At 31.2% G+C, this 26,225-nt stretch overlaps 1 protein-coding gene across 2 annotated transcripts in view; it reads left to right on the top strand.

The window, feature by feature from the left end:
- Window positions 1–26,015, top strand: part of LOC143229639 (calcineurin subunit B type 2-like) — a 73,498-nt gene extending 47,483 nt beyond the window's left edge. Inside the window, exons 1-6 of one of the 2 annotated variants that reach the window (XM_076462245.1) lie at window positions 10,172–10,388; window positions 17,429–17,468; window positions 18,146–18,322; window positions 19,042–19,101; window positions 20,853–21,037; window positions 21,310–26,015. In XM_076462245.1, the coding sequence (XP_076318360.1) occupies window positions 10,386–10,388; window positions 17,429–17,468; window positions 18,146–18,322; window positions 19,042–19,101; window positions 20,853–21,037; window positions 21,310–21,357 (513 nt within the window). In that variant the 5' untranslated portion in view covers window positions 10,172–10,385 and the 3' untranslated portion in view covers window positions 21,358–26,015. Of the gene's footprint in view, window positions 1–10,171; window positions 10,389–17,428; window positions 17,469–18,145; window positions 18,323–19,041; window positions 19,102–20,852; window positions 21,038–21,309 lie in introns of those variants that run through there. The other variant, XM_076462243.1, reaches the window with a different exon arrangement.
- The last annotated feature ends 210 nt before the right edge of the window (window positions 26,016–26,225 follow it).

Here is a 26,225-nt window from a genome sequence, read left to right as displayed (position 1 = left end):
ACACGCTTGCAAATTTATTGTTGTTTTTACGATATTCATAAAATTAGACGCAATGTTTCACTCAGTGGTAGTCAGTTGGTTTGTTGTTGTTTTTTTATTTCGTGCAAAGCTACACGGGAACTATCTGCGCTAGCTGTCCCTAATTTAGCAGTGTAAGACGAGTAGGAAGACAGCTATTTATCACCACCCACCGCCAACACTTAAGCCACTCTTTTATCAACGAATAGTAGGAATAACCATCACATTATAACGCCCTCACCATTGAAAAGGCGAACATGTTTGGTGTGACGGGGATTGCGAACTGAGCACCCTAACCACCTGGCCATGCTGGGCCTAGTGGTTTTCAGTTTCACTGAAATTTCTTAGAAAAGTATTGTATCTGAAAAACGATGATTCTGGTAATAAGTTGGAAAAAAAAGGACAGTTGGAAAACGTAGAATAAAACAGACATAAATGGATAAATAGAAGCAAAATATTTATACATAAACGAATTGTGGTAAATTTCAACGAATTTTGTAATCAGTTGAATTTCAGCTGTCAGCTAGAGCAGAGACCAGTACAAAAAGCAAAATGGTGACACAAGACATAGACATAACTCTAGAATAAGATCTACAATCATGTAGTATCCTACAATTATTAGATAACGTTTGACAATACTCACTCCAAATAAATATATTTATGGGAGATAAAATCTGACCTTATATTAACTTTCAAAAGTCTTGATACTGATTTTTTGGCTTCATTCCAGAAGGTCATGACGCAGAAGAAAGCCCAGTAAGTATAATCTTAAGGAACAATCGTTACGAAATGTGATCTTTATCTGAAGCAAAGGACCAGCACAAAAATATGACCATTACGTAACTAGAATAGATGATTTTATATATATATGTAGAAACCCTGCACGAGAACTTAAAATTACCCGATTAAACATGAATAAAAATATGTCCTTCACTTGTTAGAGATGGACAAAAGATTTTGACAACATTGTTAATCACACTGCTTTTTCCTTATTTTATGGTTTCTCTAGACCTCAAGCCCCCCAGTGGCTCAGCGGTATGTCTGCGGACTTACAACGCTAAAATATGGGTTTCGATACCCGTGGTGGGCAGAACACAGATAGCCCATTGTGTAGCTTTGTGCTTAATCCAGAACAACAACATCTAGACCTCAATTTTAAAATTAATTTCAAAGGATGTCTTATAATTAATTACAAGGCTGTAAATAGCATTAATCACCTCCTTAGATCATAAGCGTCACGACATGACATTTCTATTAAGGCAAAAATTGTAGCCCCCCCCCAGTAGCTCAGCGGTATGTCATTGGACTTAAAATGCTAGAAATCGGGTTTCGATACCCGTGGTGGGCAGACCACAGATAGCCCATTGTGTAGCTTTGTGCTTGATTAAAAAACAACAGCAAAAATGGAAATTAATTATTAACGTTCAAAACAGCTAAATCAACTTAAAAAAAAAACAACTCAAAATAGATTAAAATTAAAGTTAAAGTTTAAACTACTAAGTAAAAGTTAGAACAAATCTCCAGTACAATACAATAAAACATAATTGCAGTGCAAAGATAAAACTAACATCAAGATTATTATTTACCTAAAACTAATTGTAAAAATAAAAACAAAATGCAGAGTTACCTCTTTGTCGACTTTCAATAAACAAAGGCTTAAGAGATGACACAATAAGTTTGTTTGTGTTTTTTTATTTCACGCAAAACTACTCGAGGGCTATCTGCGCTTGCCATCCCTAATTTGGCAGTGTAAGACTAGAGGAAAGGCAGTTAGTCATCATCACCAACTCTTGGGCTACTCTTTTACCAACGAATAGTGGGACTGACCGTCACATAACGCCCCCACGGCTGAAAAAGTGAGCATGGTTAGTGCGAAGATTGGAACCCGCAACCCTCGGATTAGGAGTCGAACGCCTTAACACGCTTGGTCATGCCGGGCCCAACACAATACGTAAAATTGGACATAATACAGAATAAACTTCGACTTAGCAAATGGAATAAAAATTAAAATGATTACAATGTAAAGCATGAAAAACAGATTTAAAAATTAAAGTTAAAATGACATAGAATTAAATTAGTTAAATTAAAACAAACTTGTTTAACAGCTAACCCGAACATAAAACACAATCAAAAGAAATTTCATAATTACACGTTGTACACCATTGTAAACAACACTAAGTTGAACATAGAAGACAACATATTAGTACTCGAAGAAGCATAACAAAAATTGAAAAGCAAGTGATGATCTCCGATAGAACTCATCTACCCTAAGAGTAACAAAATAGGTCCACAGAATAACGAGAGATTTAACAAGATAGTTGTTTAGAAATAATTCTCTGACTTTGACAGATTTTGAGAAAAAAAGAGACTTGATACAAATATAATAAAGGACAATAAAACAATCTTTCTTCAAATAAATAAAATAATGTGTGCATTAAACGAAATATATCACCTTTGCTATTCCTGGAACTTATTAAGAGGGTCATTAAAGTTGTGTATGTTAAAGATTAAACCGAGCAATCCGACTTTGAGTTTGATAAAGAAAGAGACTGAACATAAGTGTACAAAAACACAATGAACTAATATTTATTCAAACTCACAAACACAGCTGTAATAATGTGCGTATTAGAAAGGGCAGGAAAAGGCAGGGTCTTTACTACATAGTTATCTCTAAAGTTTGTTAAGAACGTATCAAGAATTTGTTATTATTACGGGTTTAATTTTAGAAACTTATGTTTTTTTTTTTGCATTAAAAAGAGAGCATGAGCTTGAAAGAGAGAGAAAGAGCAAACAAAAATATTAGAGTGCTTTATATACTTTTCTATAATACTTTCCTCTCAAGCCGCGAGTGTCACTAGTGTCTCTGATGGTGAGTCCCATTGAAACATGAGATAGACCACAACCTCTTGGTGTCACCTGACGTGTTATTGAAGAAAACTGCTGTTTATTTTACACATTATGTAAAGCTTTTCAAGCATACCCTACCGGACAGACTAGGTGTTATCTCAAGAGAATGAAAAAGAATGAAAGCAGCTGATTGAGTTTCTTGATTATATGTTACATAAAAACCACGCATACTAGAATTATCGAATAATTTTCAAAATCCTACTTTGAAACAAAAACGTAGAAAGTAGATGGTGAGTCTGCATAAGCGTATCACATTGACTTAATGATGAAAAATAAAATAGATAGACCTATATATTACTTCAGAAAAAATTACAACATGTGACAAGAAAGAAAAGTATTCTCATGGAAATAAATAAAAGATTGTTCACGTCTTATGTCAACCTCATTTTCTGGTAGATACATTACAAAGATCCTATTATGTCTTCCTCGACTCTCGCTGCAAGTGCACATTTTTTTATTGGAATTGCTTGTTTTTGCTCGCTATAAGGTTTTATGCTTGGATGGATAGTATTTTTTATAGTATGTGCCTGTGACTTGTTGGCGATAAATTTTAACAATAAACAAACAGCACATAATTCAGTTGTTTTAAAAGGAGTCAAACATATACATAAATGTCCGTTACACAGTTGATTACCAAAATTGTATTCAGAGCTTTAAATAATAGTCTCTTTTCGTTAAGAGTCCACACAGGCTAATTCAGTTAATTTAGAACCAAGAGGATTTATTCTTCTCCACTCTGTTATCACGACATTATCAGTGATAAATTCCCTTACATTACCACAGTTTTATTTGGGGTTTTGGGGGACGGTAAAGAGTTGCCTAGTGCTGATGAGTTTGCACATCTCTTTCGTCAGTTTTGAGGTCAACTGGGTACTTCTATTACTCAGGGCTTCTTTTGGGAAGAACCCTTCCAGTGGAGCTTCTGCTGGTCACTCTGTCTATCTTCGGTAATACAATTACTTTTGGATTAACGTATCGCATAGTTGACTACTGTCAGCATGTATCATTTACCTTTATCAGAAACAGCACTTGTGGTCCAGTCACGTCCCAGCTACTCTGATGAATGACTCTTTTATAAAAGACATCTATTATCTAGTTACGTAAAAGGTAAAACTTCGGTTCCAATGGAAAGAGAGTAAAACTCTAAACAAACAATTTTAATCTACAACTGCAAGTAAATGAACTACTTCAGTGGTGTTTGTAGACAAGTTGGTCTGAAATAGTTGTCATATACAGCGTCTTAACTATAAAGAAAAAATATAGCATGTGATACCAGTATATGCTACAACAATTGATTTTAACAGCACTTCATAAATAATCCTTTATAAAAACAGTGTTTAACAATATATATTAAGTTTTGCTTTTACGCCGCAAAAAAAGTATTTTTGGTAGAGCAGAGAGTTCACAAAAAAGCTATACGTGATGCTTATTGGACTTTCCAACAAATTACTACGAAATTGAAATGCTCCCCAAACTCTTCTCGGTACATCCAGTATCGTAAAACCGAAACAGACAAATTTGAAAATAGGAAAAAAAAAGAATAGGCAGAACATCTAAAATTAATTATACTGATGTTAAGTATCTTCATTCATACAGATTTCGGTACAGAAGGAAGACTTACTGATCTGAAACATGACATAAACGACCAAATGACAGAAAAGTGTCCAAATCTACTCTATCAAAAAGACTCAACGTAAATGGAATATTTGGTGGTGTACCAGTTAAAAACCTTTATTTAGATCTTAAAATACTGTCAAAACACTGAAAAACTCAAGCACTTCCACTAAGTTTCTGTTGTGTAAATACAAAAATTAATGACATTTTGTTGTTTCATCTGTGATTCAACTTTCATTGTTCTTTGAAAGTAGCCTAAACCTAATTTTTGACTTTGCCAAGAACTTTTGCACAGTACTGGGTGCAAAAATATTCCTTCATCTACATATAAAGAAATGGTATTTTTTTCACCTGAATAATATTGGTTCTATAGCAACTCACTGCTTTCTTTTTCAACGTTAAAAAGACATGGAATACGTCAAAATATTCTCTGCAGACTTTACTAGAGATAAACAAATATTGTAGTATAAAGTCAGATATTGTTAGCTGGCTGAATAATTATTCTCTTACACATATATTACTTTATTGTACACAAACGGATATAAATATAATATAAGACACGTATGCTAACAAATATACTCACCTATTCAAATGTTAAATACCAACTAACGCGTATTTCTAGTACATGAAGCCACCTACAAAACTAAACTATTCCACTCGAATAATATTATGAAAATTAAAATAATCACAAAAATGAAGTTGAAATAGCATTTTATGCCATTAAGTTCACATTCTTTGTCATCAACTACAAAATACAGATTTTGATAAGGCTCGGCATGGCCAAGTGGTTAAGGCGCGAGACTCGTAATCCAGGGTCGCGGGTTCTCATCTCCGTCGCGCCAAACATACTCACCCTTTCAGCCGTGGGGGCGTTATAATGTGACGGTCAATCCCACTATTCGTTGGTAAAAGAGTAGCCCAAGAGTTGGCGGTGGGTGGTGATGACTAGTTGCCTTCCCTCTAGTCTTACACTGCTAAATTAGGGACGGCTAGTGCAGATAGCCCTCGTGTAGCTTTGCGCGAGAATTGAAAATAAACAAACAAACAATCAAGTAAGTGTGTGAGGAATGACAAATAATATTTATTCCATTCATAATACAACATCGATTTAAATCAATATACTTTTCTAGTTAGCTGTGACATTTAAGAGTCACAAAAAATAACTTCTTCAGAAAATTCAAAATGTCCATCCGGTGCATCAGCGGTAAGTTTATGACGAACTTCCAGTACTAAAATCTGGAGTTCAATTCCCAGCAGCAGACAAAGCAGATAACCCAATTTAGCTTTGCACTTAAGAAACAAACATACAAAACTCGAAAATATTTTTAATTTAAGTGTTTGTGTAATTCAAATACTAAGTTTATACGTATTTAAAGGTTTTCAGGAAGTACACTTTATTTATCAATCTTCGTCAAACAAACATGATATGTCGAGAAAACCCCAATAATTAAATAAAACACACGACGAAGTGAACCAATGTTACAAAAGAAAGCAGTTAACAGGGCGGGGATAAAAGACAAGAGTGAAATAATCTTAGTAAAAAAGACTATAGTACCTGGTTTGTCTCTATATGCCATAAATTATTTGTCTTGGATGAATTCGCCAAAGATATTAGAAAAGGGACGGAAATAAGTTCTGTAAGGACCGACAATAAAATTGATTTTAGTTACAGTCTGACGGGGTGGTTCACTTGTTGCTGAATGATTTCACTTGTTTGTTTGTTTTTGAATTTAGCGCAAAGCTACTCGAAGGCTATCTGCAGTGTAAGACCAGAGGGAAGGCAGCTAGTCATCACCACCCACCGCCAACAAATAGTGGGATTGACCTTCACATTATAACGCCCCGACGGCTGAAAGGGAGAGCATGTTTGATGCGACTAGGATTCGAACACGCAACTCTCAGATTACGAGTCGAACGCCTTAACACGCTTGGCCATCCCTGGCTTAATTTCACTTGTAATAATCGAGTTAAAAAAACCTGCTTTTGAATGTAGATTTTCTAAACTTTTTTAACGATTAAATCTGTAAATAATCCCATATGTTTTATATGTAGTATTTTCCAGTAAAAAAGCAATTCCTTAAGAAATATTAGATATTTAGATTAGCTAATAAGAGTATATTCGAATGCTCAGGAAATAAGTAGAGTAATCTGACTTTCATAACTTGACTGACGTCAAGGTGTGTGAAGAATGACACTAGATAAGTTAGTTTGTTTGTTTTGGAATTTAGCCCAAAGCTACTCGAGGGCTATCTGCGCCAGCCGTCCCTAATTTTGCAGTATAAGACTAAAAGGAAGACAGCTAGTCATCACCACCCAACGCCCACTCTTGGGCTAGTCTTTTATGGGCAAATAATTGGATTGACCGTTACGTATAAAGCTCACACGACTGAAAGAGCAAACGTGTTTAGTGCAACGGGGATTCGAACTCGCGACCCTCATATTACGAGTCGAACGCCCTACCTACCTACCCATGCTGGGCTAAATAAGTTTGAGAAAACAAACACGATATTTACTAAAGAACAGATAATATTCAGACAACATGAACTTAGCCAGCAAAGGATATTACGGTCATTAATCTATACTTATGTGTTAAAAACTGTTGAAGCAGAGTTAGAATTACTGCCTTTAATAAATTTTAAAATTTGATAAACAAGTACGAATTTATCATCTGAAAGGTATGCAGTATTTTGGGTAAGGTTGAATAATGATGGGTTTATCTGTTTCACACAAACACCGTCATTAAATGACTGTGCTAACCTGCTACCAATTACTTTACTACTGTACGGTTAAGATCCTGTCAGCGTTTGGGTAACACCTTTATTCATCTCCTTGTACAAAATTTAAAGGTTTGTGCATACTGACAAATATGGCATCTTCAGGCTTTGTATGAAACATGGTTCTCTGATGTACAAAGATAGGAGTCAACCTAAGCCACTGGACATGGTCTTAGAGATTAGTTGATATTTCTTGCTGGCTGGAAAATTTCCGACTGTTTCAAGGTACTGTTGGATTGTGTCTTTACTTCGACCACAAATTATTCCTCTCATTCATAGGTTCTACATCGTCTCAGAAAGTGATATTGTATAATGTTCATACTCTAAAAACCATACAGCACTAGAGAATCAAACAGAAAAATGCATGCTCAAAGTAAACGTAATAATAAAAAAATCCTTTGTTTTGCTAAGAGAATAAAATGCAAGTTGATTACTTAGTCCGTGGCATGCAGACACACTGACATCCAACAGAAAAGTATGTAGTATGCGTAAAACATAACTTACATAATTTTTACGCATTAAAATGAACAGTAGAGCAGAGAAAATTGAAACACCGTAACTGTATAAAATGAAACATAAATATTTCTTCATGCACTAAGTAAGTTGCATGCAACCAGTCAAATTTTTTAATCGGTTTAGTTTGAAGCGGTTCTTAGGGCAGAAAACAGGACAACAAGCCAAACATCTAGTGTAATGCAAATACCTAAATTTTAAATCAGACCAGAGTACGAATATTGTAACTTACAATCTTTAATTAAATTATCTATGTCAACAATTATTATTAAAGAAATATATGAGGGAGTTGTACTTTCAAATGACAAGTCTTTGTTCCGCCCCTTGGATTTCTACAGAAAGACATGAACAGAAACGGAACTAAGCAAATATAACCATGTGGAATAATCGTTATGATAACAAACTTTCGTCTGAGGCAGTGAATTAGAAAAATGCTAGCTACCTATATCCGGCTTAAAGGATGCTGTAACCACACTCAGAAGACGAAAATAAAAAATATCTGAATATTTTTGAATAAAGATATAATATTCACTGGTTATGGGAAGAAAAAAATGTGGTAATATATTGCAGTCCTCAAAATGTTAAGAGTATTATATAAGGAGTGCAAAAACAAACAAGATTGCGTTGAATTGCGGTCTAACCAATAATTTTATATGTTAATAAAAATGTCAAAACTATCACAGGTTTTTCTTTAAACGGCCCAGAATGGACAGATGGTTAGGGCGCTCGACTCGTAGTCTGAGGTGTGCGGGATTGAATCACATCACAACAAACATGCTTGTCCTTTCAGGCGTTGGGGTGTTATAGTGCAATGGTCAACCACACTATTTGTTGGTAAAAAAGTAGCACAAGAGTTGGCTCTATGTAGTGATGATTAGCTGCTAGATTAGGGACGTGATTGTTTAAGTTCGTACTGTTTTGTCACATTATTATTGTATCGAAGGTTAAAAATAAACCTTGCAATGATTTAAATACTGTAAAAAAAATAGTAAGACTTAAACAAAACGTAATCATATCTCCTAATGCTGTGTACGGAAAAATTAACTTTTAAATTATAAACTTTTATGCATAATATATATACCACACTGACTCAGCGGTAAGTCTGAGAGCTTATAACTCTAAACTTCAGAGTTTAATCCTTGCGATGAACTCAGCATAGGTAAGCCACTGTACCGCTTTTGTTTTTAAGAATAAACACAAACTAGAACAAACTTGCCAGATACAGTGATGTCATCCTTGCTCCACATATGATTAATGGCAGGAATCTTTAAATAGGAAAATTCCTAAATATTTTCTCTTAATTCTATTAGTATCAGTTTGATTGGAAATTATTTTTTAAATAAAAAGAGAAAGAGTTAATAATATCAGGCAGTAATTGGGCATCGTTGTTTTTGCCTGCAAACTTCTCATTATTTTGGGGGCACATTTTTGTAGCGGAGGTTTAAAGAATATAGTTTTGTTTTGGTGAGCCAGCAAAAATTCGCTGAAATTAAGCCCTAGCTTTAACAAAACCAATTTGGATATTGCAAATATAACAGGCAACTCTTGTTTCTATTAAAATACGCTCGACCGACCTTGCCTATCATCCTTGTTTTCATCCTTAAGTACGTACTAGAAGAAATTATATATAGTTATAACGAGTGCCTCTAAAGATAACTATTTACCATTATCCGTCAGCTTATTCATTTATGTTAGATATTTATTAAGTATACCTTGTAAAAAAAACAACAAACACTTCTTTATCTCACAACTCAATAAATAAATTTATAATGGAAAAAATGAGGTGGGAAGTTAATGAAATACTGTAAATTGTTTTTGAATTTCGCGTAAAGCTACACGAGGGCTATCTACGCTAGCCGTCCCTAATTTAGCAGCGTAAGACTAGAGGAAAGGCAGTCAGTCATCACCACCATCAACTTTTGGTTTATTCTTTTACCAATGAATAGTAGGACTGACCGTTACATTATAACAAGAGGGCGAGCATGTCTGGTGCGACGGGGATTCGAACCAACGAATTACGAGTCGAACGCCTTAACCTACCTGGCTATGCCGGACCGTGTGCTGTAAATAAAGTGAAACATGTTCAAAGCACAAAGTAAGTGAATTATATTAAAAAACAACAACAATATTATGCGTCTAACTCAGAAATGTTATATAACAAAGATTCTTACTGAAAAAGAAACAGAATGGAACATTTAACAATATTTTGTTTTCATCTCATTTTCTTATCGTGACGGCATAGAATAAAACGTTTGTATAAGATTTAGGCAATCCATAATTCTAAAATCGCAAACACGTTGTCATATCGTAGTTTAATTTTGGACTCTCTAAAATCTGCAGCATTGCGAGCGCTACCTATGGTAGTATTATTTTTGTGTTGTCTGCAGCGATTGAAGTATATATTTGTTTTTATATCAAAGCGTTGAATGTTCCAAAATTCCATGAGTTGTGCCATAATAATTTTATTTACAAGTACCGTATAGTTGGTGACTGTTTAAGTTTGTTCTGTTTTGTCACATTATAAAAATAAACCCTGCAACGATTTAAATACTGTAAAAAATGGTAAGGCTTAAGCAAAGAAAACTCAAATTCATATTCCCATACTATTTATTGTCTACAGAAAATTAACTTTTTAAATGATAAAATTTTATGTAGAATGTGTATATGTATATATATTAGTAATGTAATCTAATAATAGGTGCTATATTTTTCACAGTTGTAGAGATGGTTCGAATAATAATTTAAATAAAGAAGTAGTTATTTAAGTAATCTGTACATGTATTAATGCGACAATACTGCTACTTGTACTATACTAAATCGTGTATAACTATAAAGGATGCTACTGAGCGCTTTTATTATTACCGGCTCAAACTAGGTTAAAGTACGTAGAGGTTTTGAAATTTAAGACCTATAATTCTTAGGGAAAAGTAGGAATTGATTACTGTTCTACTAATTATAAGATAATAAATATTGTGTGCTTAAAAACATTTCGATTCGGTATTTTTCAAGTAATTATAATTTCTTTTTTCTTGTTCTGCACTTCACCCGGATGTTTTTGCGACTTTCGCTTTGGGAATTGGCGTGTTATCACTTCACAATCAATTAATCGGTACCACTATGGAGTTGTAGTTTGGAAGTGGGTAGTAGATAGTAATTACTAAGTTTTTGTTGTTGAAATTTAAAGATAATGTTTTAATACTGAACAAATAGAAACCTTAAATGAATAACAAAATTATAAAAATGCAACGAATTAACGTTCATACTAAATTGTTGCCACTAGAAACAACTTGAATTTCAGGCATATAAGATTGTGTAAAGCCCAGTGAATACTTTACTGTCTTTAGGGATTTAACCTTACTGGTATTTGAACATGAGTATTCAATAGTAGGTTATTCACATCATAAATAAGTTATCCACAAGTTCAAATGCAATGATTTCTGTGACTGTTTGAGAAATGTTATGTTTATATTCAGCATTTATGTTCCAATGTAAATTTTTTACACTTTTATAGCATTTTTAAAATCCTAATGCACTACTAATTACTTGGAAAAGATAATGAAAAACTTAAGTGTCACACTGTTTGATGCTTTATTTTGAAACTAGTAATATTAGTGTACTTATTCCATGGTTTAACAACTAAATGAAGCAAATGAAAAGCTCTATTAACCTGCTTTTTGTTAATTCATAATAATTAAATAAGCACACATCTTATTATCCTAATGTTTCATTGCTGCTCAGTAACAATCATTGTTTTTCTGTGGAGGTTGTGGGTGTGACATAATTTTTTTTTAGTGTATGTGTTACACAAAAAAACAACCACCAGTAAATTTCAATATAAAAGGAGTACCATGCTAAAGGAAATAAGTAATTCGATGGTTAATTAGATTAGTTATTGATAAATATTAGAAATGGGGTTCTCACTACACTCTGAGAGAGTTTTTTTTTTCAAAGATGTTGGCTAGATAAGATTAGATCTTTTTAAGTGTTTAGACCAGTGCTATTTTTGCTGTATAACTTTTGTTCTAAAGTTTAATGTTTACTGTAAATTAATTTAAAAAACAGTAATATTTATGAGTGGACCTTTGTATTTTACTGTCATATATAGCCTATCTAAATAAGTAAGTAAAGATGTTCTAGTTATAAATTTCTACAATATATTATCTAAGGAAAATTTTTTCAAAATAATTACTGACAAAGAAGAAATAAACTGATTTTACTGTTCATTTCATGTATTGTAATTAGGATTTATTGAATTACATCTGATTATTTCACAATTAGCTTAATTGTAAAGAATCCGATATACCTGTATTATTTGAACTCTACAGTTGGTAAAACTTTATTTCTTTTTTAATGTTAATTGGTTAAACATATAAATTAAACCTAATACCTAATTACATTATGTTCTAAATCTTGTATCTTCCATCTCAGTTCATTTAACCAAATATTGTCATTAGTATTAATTACATACACTTTTATAAATGAACACAGTAACACTGATTTTATTAAATACTGTTTTTCATGTTAAAATTAATCCATCACACAAATCATGAATAACAGTAATCAGAAAAGTAATATTTATAATGTATAAATTACTACAATACAAATAATAGAAATAAAGGCCAGTAATGTAGTAGTGATAGAAGAAAGAAGAATTGTATTTCAAATGCTTAAGTTTTCTAAAGACATATTTGTAAGCATATCCACATGGATCTTCTGACATTTACATGTTATACTTTTGCATATGTTATTGTTTTTTTTTTTTGGCTGGTAAGTTTAACTTAATGTTTAAGTTAAACAACAAGTGCTCGTTTGGTCCATCTAGTGTAGTCATAAGAAAAAAATTTCCAAAAGCTAGTCCTAAGCATTCATATACTTATCAATCTTTCTCTTAAAACAACTGAAATTTACTGCCTTCACAACATTTTAAGGTAACCTATCTGTTAGAAAAATAAAACTATCTTGGCTGAATATGCCTCCTACCCTTCCAAAGTATATGGTTGTGTCCCCTAATTCTACCATTAAGTATGAAAACAAAGATGATGTATCAATATCATCAGTTCCCTTACGAATCTTAAAAACACCTCAATCAGATTCTCTCGAACCTTTTTATTTTTTATCAAGAGAAAACAATTTCAGAGATCTTAACCTTTCTTCATATGACAATCTTTCCATACCAGACACAGTTTTAGTGGTCCTGTTCCGGATCCTTTCCAACAATTTGATTTCCTTCCTAAGATAAGGGTCCCAAGACTAAACACAGTACTGCAAATGAAACTATAACCTTTTGGGACTTGTAATTAATATTTCTGTAGATACAACTGAAAGTCCTATTTGACCCACTGCTGACAATAGCACACTTATTCGATAGCTTAAGTGATTGAGCAGTCATTACAGCCAGATCACTTTCTTTTATGATATTGTTAGGGTTATTCCCATCTAAATTATACTTATAATTCAAATTATGATAACATACATGCATTACCTTATATTTATTATAATTTAAAACCTATCTGCCATTTGTTTGCCCAACTCACTAAATAATCTAAATCTTTTTGTTAAACATTCTGTTCCTCACAGCCAGTAACACTCAGTACATAAAAATAATTAGCACATTTAAGTAATTTATTGATCAATTATTCATCTCTGTTATTGATGTAAATCAAAAAGAATTGAGGTCCTAAGACTGAGCCCAGATGTATCCTATTTGTAACACCAAACCAGTGTGACTGGACTATTTATAGCAACCCTCTGCATTCTTTCAGTTTACTAACTTATCTCCCACACCTATAGGGACCTTTTTTTTTAAAAAAAAAAGCCTTTTATGTGTCACCTTGCCAAATACTTTCTGAAAATTCAGATACACTAAATCTATACCCTTACCCTTATCTATGTAAGCAGTAACCTTATCAAGAGGCCTGGCATGGCAGTGGGTGGTAATGATTAGCTGCCTTCCCTCTAGTCTTACACTGCTAAAGTAGGGAGGGCTAGTGCAGATAGCTCTCATGTAGCTTTGTGAGAAATTCAAAAAACAATCTTTCTTAAAGAATATCAAAATATTTGTAAGGCAGCATTTTTCTCATAGTGAAACCAGGTTTTATTCTCCAACAAAATTCAAAACCTTATTAAATGACTTTGAAAAGCATCTTTATAAAACTCTCCAGAGTGTTTTCCACAACTGATGTAAGACTAATAGGCCTGTAATTATTGGGATAAATTTTTTCAACTCCTTTGAAAAGAAGAGTTACAATAGCTAACTTTCAATCTTCATGTGTTTGCCCACTATTCAAGGAGTTGCAAAAATTAATAGCAAGTTGTTCACATATCCACCTTAACAACATTGAAAACCTTTGATGAAGTATTCTCTGGCACAAGACTTTCATTGTTTTTTTAACAAGCTTGGTTTAGTAGATGTAGTGTGGTTTTGTCTAGTTCAAATATACTAGTTGGTTAATAATGTTTTAGTAACACTTGTAAGAAGCAAGTGGCCCATGGATTTAATATTCTTTACAAACTTAGTGAATAAATTTTTTGTAAACATTTACTTATTCTTTTTTTAATGTGTCGATCATGTTTCAGATGTAGTAAAATTTGATAGCCTAACATGTTGCCTTAACTATTACTATTATTCCTAATTCACCTAACAGGTACATTCTCTAAAATTTTTATCCTCTGTTTTCGGTTAAAGTAACCTAAATAACATGTTCAAGATTGTATTTAGAAACAACATAAAATTTTGTTTAAGTATTTGTTATAAGAAGTATCTGAATTTTGTACATAGAGAATTGCAATACAGGGCATACTAAAATATAAAGGTCATTTGTAGATCCAAACTGCTGCAGACAATTTATAGCCTATTGACAGTATTATTGTATTCTATAAGAGCAGTGGAGAAAACTAGAATAATGCCAAAATGGGTTGGGGAGAATACAGGTATTTAACTCTAGAAGAAGGAAAGTATGAAAAGCAAAAATTAATCAATTGAAGTGGAAAGCATAATCATCATGGAAGCTTCATGAGATGATTAGCTTGTTTAAGTTAGTCATAAGCTTATAGAGTTGGCTTTGTCTAAATTAATCTTAGGCCTTGTGAGTTGTGAGCTTCAAGTGGCTCTAACCTATTATGATAAAGTTGTGGTTACTCAGCCTAATTAGCTTAAAATTAAAGTCAAGGTTTAAGGCAATCTTATGGAATCTGACTTCTTATAAATGGATGGCATATTGTGACAAATTTTACTTAACTTCTGGACAGCATATGATATAGAACCTGGCCTAGACCATGGTCTGTAATGGACAAACTAAAAGCATGAAGGCAGAAAGAAATTGAATTATCAAAATGTAGTGGGAAACAAGAAAATGAGCATATGACCATGAGGAATCTTATTAAGAAGATTAAATGCTTATCAAAAAGCAGTGCAAAGCCACAATTTTTGGTTTAGATTTGTGATCTAAAAAGCTAATATTTTAAGAAGATATTTGTAGCTATGTGGAATTTTTGTTGTTGCTAGTCAACATTTCTAACACAAAATATACAATGTGGAAAAAGTATGAGCTGTGGGCAAAAATATCACAAACAAGTTCCAAGTTATTCAAGGAATAAGCAGTCCATTCTTTGTCCAGTTTCACTCACCTACTAACCATGGTTACTCATTTAGCAAACCTTATGTATTTTTGTATTTCATGTGAATCTGCCTTTTTGTTTGGTGTTAAGTAACAAATAAATGTGGATGAGTACAGGCTACAATTTCTTTAAATATTAAATTGTTCCTGTTTATGATATTTTTACTTTATTACACGAAAATATGGTACCAAATAACAATAAACCTAACCTTTGCCATCCATTTACAGCATCAATATAACTGTGACAGCATCTTCATAACCTTTTGGATCCAAAATTGCTTTTTAATACTCTATTCATGCAACACAAGAAAGGTGAACTAAAAAAAGCAAGTTTTTATTATATTGAAGTGAAGTACAAACATTGTAGCTGATGTACATTTTTCATTACTGTCTATAGTGTGTGATTTTGCATAACAGCAATGGCTTCAATAATCCTGATTCTAAGTTGGATGGTCATAGGTGAAGATTCTCATGGAATATACATTTGACACTTGTTCTAATAACATCAATTTCTGCTGAAAAGTGACAGGTTGACTTCGTCCAATTGCTACATCTATTTCAGCAATGTTTTCTTCTGTTTTCACTGTGGAATGTTTTGCATGCTTGGATGGACAAGCATTTCCCTCATTATCAAACTTTTTAACTAAAGTGAGACTGGTGTTATGACGTAGAGCATTTTATGTCAATAGTCTCTTCTGAAAATGCTCAAAGTTGCAACAACAGAGCCATATTTAAAGTAGAGTTCCATAATCAGACACATATGTACATCATATGTGATACATTATTTTATTTTTAATTTATAAATAAGACAGTGTTAAGTGTTTATAACTCTTGGTCGAAAATTTGTGTATTGATTAGTTGCTTAATCTGTTGAGAAGAACAGAGTTATCCTGGTTTTGTCCCAGGAATATTTATGATCTAATTTTCCATTTTGTGCAAGTTATGTATTCATTGCTTTTTTGTTGATTTTATGATTACAATGCTTAAAAGATGAACCATTCCTGCAGTCTCTTTTGTGTGATGCAAAATTGTGTAATGCCCAAGAAAACCTTCAGCTCTAACCCATTGCATTTCATCTCTGCAACCATTTGCCACTAAACATGTCTGTGGCACAAACTGAAGGTGTTTTTAGTGTTCTGTCAATTTAGTATTACTTATGTATTTTGATATTTATTGAAGATTCAAATTACTGTTTTAATCTTTGTATTACTACAGATAAGAAAAAGCACAACATGTTTAGTGATAAAAATTCATGACACATTTCTAAAAGTTAGGTTTTTTTAGTAGTTGGCATTGCTTGCTTATAACAAAAGCTTAATATAGCATTCAAATCCATTTGAACATTATTAATAGCTTAAGGATGCAAAAAGAATGAGCAAAGTTTGGTTATTTGATGGTAATTAGAATGTTTCTTTATCTCTTCTAAATTGCACTTCTACATTTGGTGTGCCATGGCCAAGCGTGTTAAGGCATTCGACTCATAATCCTTTATATTTATTACTGTCAATTAGTACTTGTCCAATTACATGTTGAAAACACAATCGTAGTTTTGAGGGTTCTTTGTTCAGGTCGCACCAAACATGCTCGCTCTTTCAGCCATGGGGACATTATAATGTGATGGTCAATCCCACTATTTGTTGGTACAAGAGTAGCCCAAGAGTTGGTGGTGGGTGGTGATGACTAGCTGCCTTCCCTCTAGTCTTACATTGCTAAATTAGGGACGGCTATTGTAGATAGCCCTCGTGTAGCTTTGTGCAAAATTCAAAACAAAACAAAACTTCTACATTTACTTGAAGATGCAATAATTAGGTGAACTGTAATATTAACTGATCTGATTCAGTTATTAGTATTTAACTCTGTTGGTATGTTGATGAAGATATGAATCTAATGGTGTTGCTTCTAATGATAAGAAGGACAGTAAAGAATTAAATATTTTTTTATATTTTAAGAATTATAATTTTGTAATTATGTTATTTCTTATTTCAGGGAAATGAAACATCACTTCCAGTGGAGCTCTGCTCTAACTGTAAGTATTTAAATTATTTATAAAATAAACAGTTATCAAAATAATGATTTACCAGATGTGCCATTTGGAATATTTTAAACCTGTTATGTTCTAGAGGAATAAATACAGTTTGTATTTCCTTAACTGTGAGATAATGGTAACCAAAAATACTCTTTTAGATGAATGTTACTTTAATTGTTCAAAATTAACAATGTTACTAGATTCCTCAAGTGCAAATATAACATTGTTTTCTGAGGAGAAATAGGTGTAAGAAAATTTTAGACTCTGCAAGTGTTGTAACTTTATTGTATAGACTTTTATTTTTTAATCTGTTAAGAATAGGCTATACAATTATTGATCAAAATGTACAACATCATATCTTTCTTCTGTTTAATTAGACTGTCACATTTTTCTCATGCTTTTTGAAAATGATTGCTTTTTGTTCTTGTGTTGTATTGATGTAACATTGTCTGTAGTGTTTTTTATTATATTCCAATACTGAGATTCAAGTGTACATTAGTTTTTTTCTCACCATGTCAAAGATAAAACTAATAGGAATAATCCATTTTTCTTATATAAATGGTACACAGTATAGTGAACAAAACTCAATCAGTAGTGTAATAATAGACATGTACACATACAAGTTAATCAATTATAGATATTAATCAGTTCATTAATTTTCTTTTTATGGATTCCAGTTGATGCTGAGGAAATCAAAAGACTGGGAAAGAGATTTAAAAAGCTGGACTTGGACAACTCTGGTTCATTAAGTGTAGATGAATTTATGTCATTACCACAACTCCAACAGAATCCACTGGTGCAAAGAGTAATTGATATATTTGACACTGATGGAAATGGGGAAGTTGATTTTAATGGTAAGAAAAAAAAAGTGCTTGTTCTTCTAATCTATTGCAGTAGAGAAATAAATGAAAAACCTTTCCTTCACTTGTTGAAAAAAAGCTTATGTCGTTTGCATGTGACTATTAAATTACAGGAAAGTGATAATATATTTCCTTTGGTTGGTGTATTTGTAATTATGTATGCAAACTTACAGTATTGACATTAGTACTGAACATTCTTTATTGAAATGTCACTCACATTGGATATAATGGCACATGTTACGTTAATTTTTTTTTTTTACTTTTAATTTAATACAGATTTATTTATTACATAGCAAGTGGCTGTGTATATATGGATTGGAGTGTTTGGATACCATTACATCAAGTGTGTACAATATCACTAATTTTGTTTGAAATTACTGGTAATTTGTTTATATGTTGATTTTTTTACTATAAATTTAATAAAATGTTTGACTTGTGTATGAATTCTATTTTGAAATTATTTACATTAAAATAAATACATAAGCCAGTTTGTTTCATTTAGCCATAAATAACATACCTTATGTGTGTCTACTTTTTCAAATAAATTGCATAGTTCAAAAAAGAGCTAATACTTTTTCAAATAATCAAACATTAAGTAAAATAAAGGAGATGATTAATATAATTATACAATTCACAAATAAAAACTATTTTGTATAAGCACTTTAAAATACGTGCCTATGAAAATAATCATTTCACATTACTCATTTTTTCAGAGTTTCTTTATGGAATGTCTCAGTTTAGTGTGAAAGGAGATAAGAAGTCAAAATTAAGGTGTAAGTGTAAACATGTTTCGTTTTTAGTTAATACTTTCCTTAATAGGTGTAGATGTTTGGACAAAAATGTCTTCATAATATTTTTATGGTACTAGTACTGCTATATTTATAACAGTATTTCAAATAGATTGTATGAAAATATAAAAATACACATTTTTTAAAGTTGATGGAATTTTTTTCAGTATTATATTAGCCAAAACAAACGTGTATGCATTTTCCAAAGCTTTATGTAATTTTCTATAGTGAAAGTCAATATGTGTATATATATATATAGCCAATTTTTTTAAATTTTATATAATTTTTCTTTGAATTTTTATCATTACTAAACAAAATATTGTATTTACTAAACCTTATATGACTTTTTCTCACAATGAATGCAATAACTCGGAAATATAGGGAATTCACAGAGAGTTCTTAAAGTTCATTATAGTTGAGTAATCCAACAAGCAAAAACTTCTTAGGAAATAGTTTTTCAAGTAGTTTTGTTTCCATTCTGTAAATTTTCTTTTTCTACTTCTTGTATTGTCATTTCACTTTGAAAGATTATTGGCTAAATTTCTTAGCTCATTTAATATTTACTAACTAACATATTAATTTGATGCTTGAGGAAGAAGACATGGGATAGTTAAATCTAAACACTGCTCCCCTCTTTCCCAAGTACATGCCAGGTGTAGTACAGTTGGTCCAATAAATTGCCTGTTATAAATGTATAAATGTACAAATTCTGCCCATAAGATAAACCACTCGTAAAAATAACACATAGAATGTGAAGCTGAAAAAATGTAGTTCTGTTATTTCTATAATATATATTCCATAATTTTGTAATTGATTAAAGTCTTATTTTACAAACTAATCTAACTTCCTACATCATTTCTGCATTAGCTGGATGGAAACAAGGAAATAATAATTTTATATCGTTTAAAAATAATTTCATTATAAAGCTGAATTATGACTAACTTAATCACATATGATTATTTAATATATACATGATATTATTAATGATAACAAAAAAATAACTTATGAAAGAATATCATGACCATACAAGCAAGAAAAATCTCTCTTTGTTCCAAGTATTTTCATATGTTATTGTTATGTTTCCACCAAAGATAAAAAAACAGTGTACTATATCTCAGTCTGTTATCAGAATGTTTGCACGTACTTGTGTAACTTATTATTAACACAATGAAAATATACTTAATAAACAGCATATCCTTACAAATGAAATTGATAAAAATAACTTTTAGCATGACATTTATAGGAAAATTAAACAAAATAATTTTAATACTTTCATCAACCAATGAGAGTTATGAATCTAAGTTCTGTTGGAAATCAATTTTGTCATATTTTTCTTATTATTATAAAACAGCCTTCTCTGAAGTCATATACATACTAATAAATTATTTCCTTTACAGAAGAGTAGGATAAAACTCATAAGTGTTTATAATTCTTAAACATTTCAATCATTGATTTATTCCTAAAAATTAGGTAGTATAAAAAAGTGGAATTAAATTATATTTTCCTGTGTTTAGTACAATTATGTTACTGTGTTATAAACTTAAACAAATCATAGAAACTCACAGTTGTTATAGTTTCAGTCTAATCATATTATAGACTATTGAAAAGTTTGATGTTAGACAGAAGTATATATTTTACCTTGTTTCTCAAATTTGGGAAGATTTTATAAATTGAGAAATTCAGTATTCTAAATATTTTGAGCACTGTTTGTGAAAACATATTAATTTTAAATGTAGTTGCTTTCAAAATCTATGACATGGACAATGATGGTTACATCTCGAATGGAGAGCTCTTCCAGGTTTTGAAGATGATGGTAGGAAGCAACTTGAAGGAAGCACAGCTTCAACAGATTGTAGACAAAACCATCCTTTTTGCAGATGCAGATCAAGATGGAATGATCTCCTTTGAAGAATTTTGTGGTGTAAGTATGAGAGTGCTTTGCTGTAAAAAAAAAAAAATTGTATCAAAGTTTTCCTTAAGTTCATAAATGTTTTTACATCATGTAAGAATGGGTTGATCATTTCAGAATACTGTATCTAGCATCTGGATTAAATGATGCAATTAAACAGACCACAACTGAGTTAAATTATATAGTGTTGTAAAAAATAAAATAAAAGTAGTGTATATCTGCAAGTAATATATTTAATTTTTGTTTATTATGAATCTTATAAAGTTTCATTTTTCTCTTTCCAGGTTGTTGGAAACACAGACATCCATAAGAAGATGGTTGTTGATTTTTAAAAAATCTGTTTGCCCTTGTTTAGGCATTTCAATCACTCAGTTTATGTTTTTAAAATTTTTTAAAAGAAATATCATAGCATTTTTTAAATGGATATTACTACAGTTCAAAAAAGCTCTTATATTGTAACATTTGTAATTGCTAACTACTTTTAACAAAAAATGTGTGTATTATAAAAATGAGAATTGTTTCATTTATTTTATTTTATTTTATTTTATAGAGAAAAATTATTTATTCAGAGTTTTGTAAGATGATTTATTTTGTTTTGTTGTGTTTATTTATTTAAACTAGTAATATATTACACTGAATTCTATATTATGGAAGAAGAATTCTCTTCAAAGATGTCAAACTGTTTTGAAGTTTGTTGTTTTAAGCTGTTTGAACCATTGTAGTTTGATTTGTTGTAGAGGTTGACAGGCAATTGTATTTATCAATGTAATTTAGTAATTGTACTTCCTAAACATTTCTTCATTATGCATTGGAAACTAGTATTATAGAACTACTATACATTGAAGGCCTGTAAATATAGTATGACAGGTTTCCTCCTGCCTCCCAAGAAAATCAGTTGACCTCTTCACTTATATTAGCAATAAAACATTAAAATATCAGAGAACAGATGCATGAACCTAATTTGGGTTACCTAATGTAGGTAATAAGTTACTAGAAAAACAAAGTTTTGTTCCTTCCATTATTTCACTTAAGTAAGTAACATTATTATCGATAGTAAATGTGAAAATCATAGTAGAACAGTGAGACTCTTTGTTAGATCTGAGTACAGTGACCAAGCTGGCCGACCTTCCTGAGTTCAGTTGAGTCGTCCTTCCCCAGCTGTGAGCCTGTAATAGATTCCTTTCCCAAAGAAGAGCTCATAATAAGTAAATAATTATCTTAAAGAGTAACTACAGAAAATAATTAAATTGACATGAATTCATCATAAACGTGTGAAAACTACAGAAAAATGGTGCTGAGTAATATGTCATTAAACAGTGAACCATTTTATTAGAGAAATGATAACATCAATACCCATTTCCTAATATTATTTTAGTTTATTTTCCCTTGAATACTGTGTTAATTGTGTTTATATTATCACTACACAACACTTTCACAATGTCTGATTTTGCACCATGTTAATTGTGCTTAGAAAACTAGCTATATGTACATTACATGGCTCTATATAAAACTTGTGCTTTTTCACTATATAGAAATATTTAATTTGTGTACTTAAAAACTATGCAAAACGTTTTTTTATATGAAAATATATTGTTGTGCATCCTAAAAACATGTTACATTGTAGCAACTGATCATTTGTACTGTTGGGTAGTAGTAGAAGAAAACTGATATTAACTAACTTATTTATCATGAATTATCATTTATGATAATGTTATCTTAGATGTATAAAGGTAGTCATGTACTTTTCAGGTTTACATTATTTAGTTTGTATCTAGTTATTTAGTTTGTAATAAATTGTACCTATAATTTCTATTTAAAAAGTCACAACACTTTTGAACTTTTATGTCAGGTGCTATTAAAACATTGTTTTTACAGTTTTGAATGTTGTATGTTTTGTATTATACTGAATCTATTAGGAAAGAAACAAGCTGCTATTACTACATATAATATTAAAAATTAAATATTGTTTAAAATTAGAAACCTCTTGAAAATTGTACAACCTAAACTTACGTAATATATTGATACTCATTGTGGATTTGTGATCTGTAAACTTCCATTCTAATTGTTTTATAGTGTTTTCATATATATATTTATATATACTTCACCTTATTAACAAAGATAAAGATCTTTAAAATATATAGACATATTTTTTTTACAACTTAATAAGTATTCTAAATTTATTTATCTGAATGTATGTCATTTTCATCCTTTCTTAAAACAGTCATGTAAATTGTAAACAAAACACAGTTGTTTTTTCTTATGTGGATGGGTTCCCTTTTTATTTAATGATCTAAACCACTGAAACAACGAAAATTGTATGCCATATAATCACATGATAGGTGGAAGATAAAATCGTGTGTGCTTTATTAATTTGTCCTGCATTACAAGTTACACTAATATTGTGACTACTTTGTGATGCACTCCTATCTTTTACTATTTTTTCAACTTGAATATAATTCATGCCAAAGAGGTATTTGAAACCATCAGTACTTATAGAAATCTAGTTATTACAAAATTGAGGAAATACAAAGACAACTGTATGTTTCATAAAACCTTTATTAACAACAATGGTTTCTCGAAAACTATGGTCATTGAAACATGAAGTTTTGGTGAAATGTACTGTGTTTTTTTACCCAGTTCTCTAATTATGGCAATGTTTGAAGTGTTCTCTTTTGATTGTTTAATTTTTGAAATCTTGTAGTTTATTTTAGAATATTTTTTTTGTTTCATTGCTGTGGTTTTGTTTTTGGATATATTTACTATGGTTGCAATGAATTAAATTGATTTTGAGAAACAGTAGGTGTGATGTGCATATATGTATTTGCTACCTGAGGTTTGAAGAGGATGTCTACTTTGTAAGATGTGTGACAGATTTGTGTTGTGAAGAATACACTGTGTAAAATTTGTAACAAGTTTGGATGGTTTGGATTTTCATTATGTAAAATGTGTGACCTTGTGCATAGAGAGGGAATCCTTTTAACCAAAATGGTTTTAAAAGGTAGATTCATCAGGTTTACTATTATAAAGGAAGGCCAATTTTTTCAAAAGTATTTGAGTTATAGGGTTTTATATTTTTGTCTTTGATTTTAATTTTTTGAACCTGTGTGTTTCTCTAGCATCACAGATATATAATAGGTGTATGCAGATAGTATTTTTACTATATAAGATGTGGGATAGCTGAGTATGAAGTGGACTTCTGAAGTCTGTATTGTATGAAAGATATGATTGGAGAGGATTTCATGTTATATAAGGTGTGTGATGTTTGAGAAGAGGGAACTTTATATTATGTAATATGTGTTATTCCTTAAATTGTAAGGCCTGGCATGGCCAGGTGGTTAAGGCACTTGACTCGCAATCTGAGGGTTGCAGGTTTGAATTCCCATCACACCAAACATGCTTGCCCTTTCAGCTGTAAGGGTGTTAATATTGTGACAGTCAATCCCACTATTCATTGGTAAAAGAGTTGGCAGTGGGTGGTGATAACAAACTGCCAACCAAGACCTGCAGTTTTGCATTGTTAAATTAGAGATGGCTAGTGCAGATAGCCCTCATGAAGCTTTGTGCAAAATTCAAAACAAACCAAAGCATACCAAACCTTAAATTGTAGTAGTGTTTAAAGACAAGAAGGTAACAAAGTCTTAACTGATAAATGCTTAAATTAATGAGACTCACAAATTTATAATTATTTTGTAACAATTATTTCATAGAATTTCTTGTTTGGAAAGTGTGATTCATGTGTAACTTATGCCAAGTGTGAAGAAATTGTTGGTTCACTCAAGTGCTCTTTCTTGTTAAGTCTGAAAAATGGTTTGGGTTTAAATAGATAAAATATTATATATATATTTATACATTGTTATATTTCAAATGATTCACTTTATGCTTTTTATTTTATGATTCTATTCTGTAATTATATGAATAATTCTTGAATTAACCTGTATTAACCTTGTTGTAAGTTTGAGTGATTAAGATTGCTAATTCTTAATTTTATGCAAAATACAGCAAAAAATAATGTATCCAATTCAATTTGTGTTAATGGTAAGAGAACATATACACCCACATGCATCGAAAGTTCTGTTAAACCTTATTCTACAACTATTGCCAGGTATATCTCAATTATGAAACTAGGAAATAAGTTAGTTACATTGTAAGAACATAATTCACTTATATTTGGAAGGGATCTTTCCTAAATATTTTGATCTTTATCTGAGAAAATCTAATATTTTGTCACATAGCAGAAGCAAAAAGCGCTCGTTAAATGATGGTCATCATTGACGTTTTACTTTGAAATTAGAAATGAAGCTGCCTCAGTCTGATTTACTATTTTTATTGTATTTTATTTAAAAACGTACGTGTGTAAACAAATATGTACATAAAAACACGCACGAAATTACTTTTTATATAGCGGTAAAAGCATGCTGATGGACCCTAACGTAGACGAAAAGATAAAAAGTTATTTAGATAAATTATTTTTAAAGAGTTGTGGTAAGATTAGTTGTACCACCATTTAATTTGAGCTACTAATATTCATTTTAATAGATAACATAGCTCAAATTTGTGATGTTACTTGTAAGCAATACACCACAGTCAACTTATTAAGTATTCATAACGTTAACCATTGTACAGATAATAGGAATCAAGCTATATAAAAGGAACCAATAAAATAACTGGTCGTTTACTTTGTGCCCTAAAATTTTGTACAACTTGTGATTGTTAAATATTTATCGTTATAGTTTTGTGTTCTGTACCTTGCAATAATATATGCATCTACCATTAAAACCTAATAAATGTAATCAACAATGATCTCCTAGCTTTTCAGATTCTTTCAAGTTGTTAACACGTGTTTGAATTTCGTTATTTTTACTGTTGTTTATAAACACATTGTAATTGTGAATTTCAGTAGGAATGTTGAGTTGTGATAATTATTCTTAAAAGAAGGTTGTTGACTCTTGTGTTTTGAAAATAACTTTCACAATAAATAAATTGTAAACGTTATATTTCCTTATTGAATCTTTCCACACGTTATAGTTTTAAAATACTGAAGTGTAATTTTAATACGGATGGCGTTTGTGCAAATGACGTCATAGGAACGTGATAAGGGAACTTTGTGTGTGTGTGTGTGTGTGTTTTTTACTATGCTTGTTTAAAGTTTACTGATGCTACTTGTTTATTACGTTGTGCGCAGTGATGAGGTTTTGTATGC

The sequence above is a fragment of the Tachypleus tridentatus genome, chromosome 10, assembly GCF_004210375.1.
Source record: "Tachypleus tridentatus isolate NWPU-2018 chromosome 10, ASM421037v1, whole genome shotgun sequence".
NCBI lineage: Eukaryota > Metazoa > Arthropoda > Merostomata > Xiphosura > Limulidae > Tachypleus > Tachypleus tridentatus.
The sequence above is the reverse complement of the archived record's forward strand: the minus strand, read 5'-3'. Positions and strand labels throughout refer to the sequence as shown.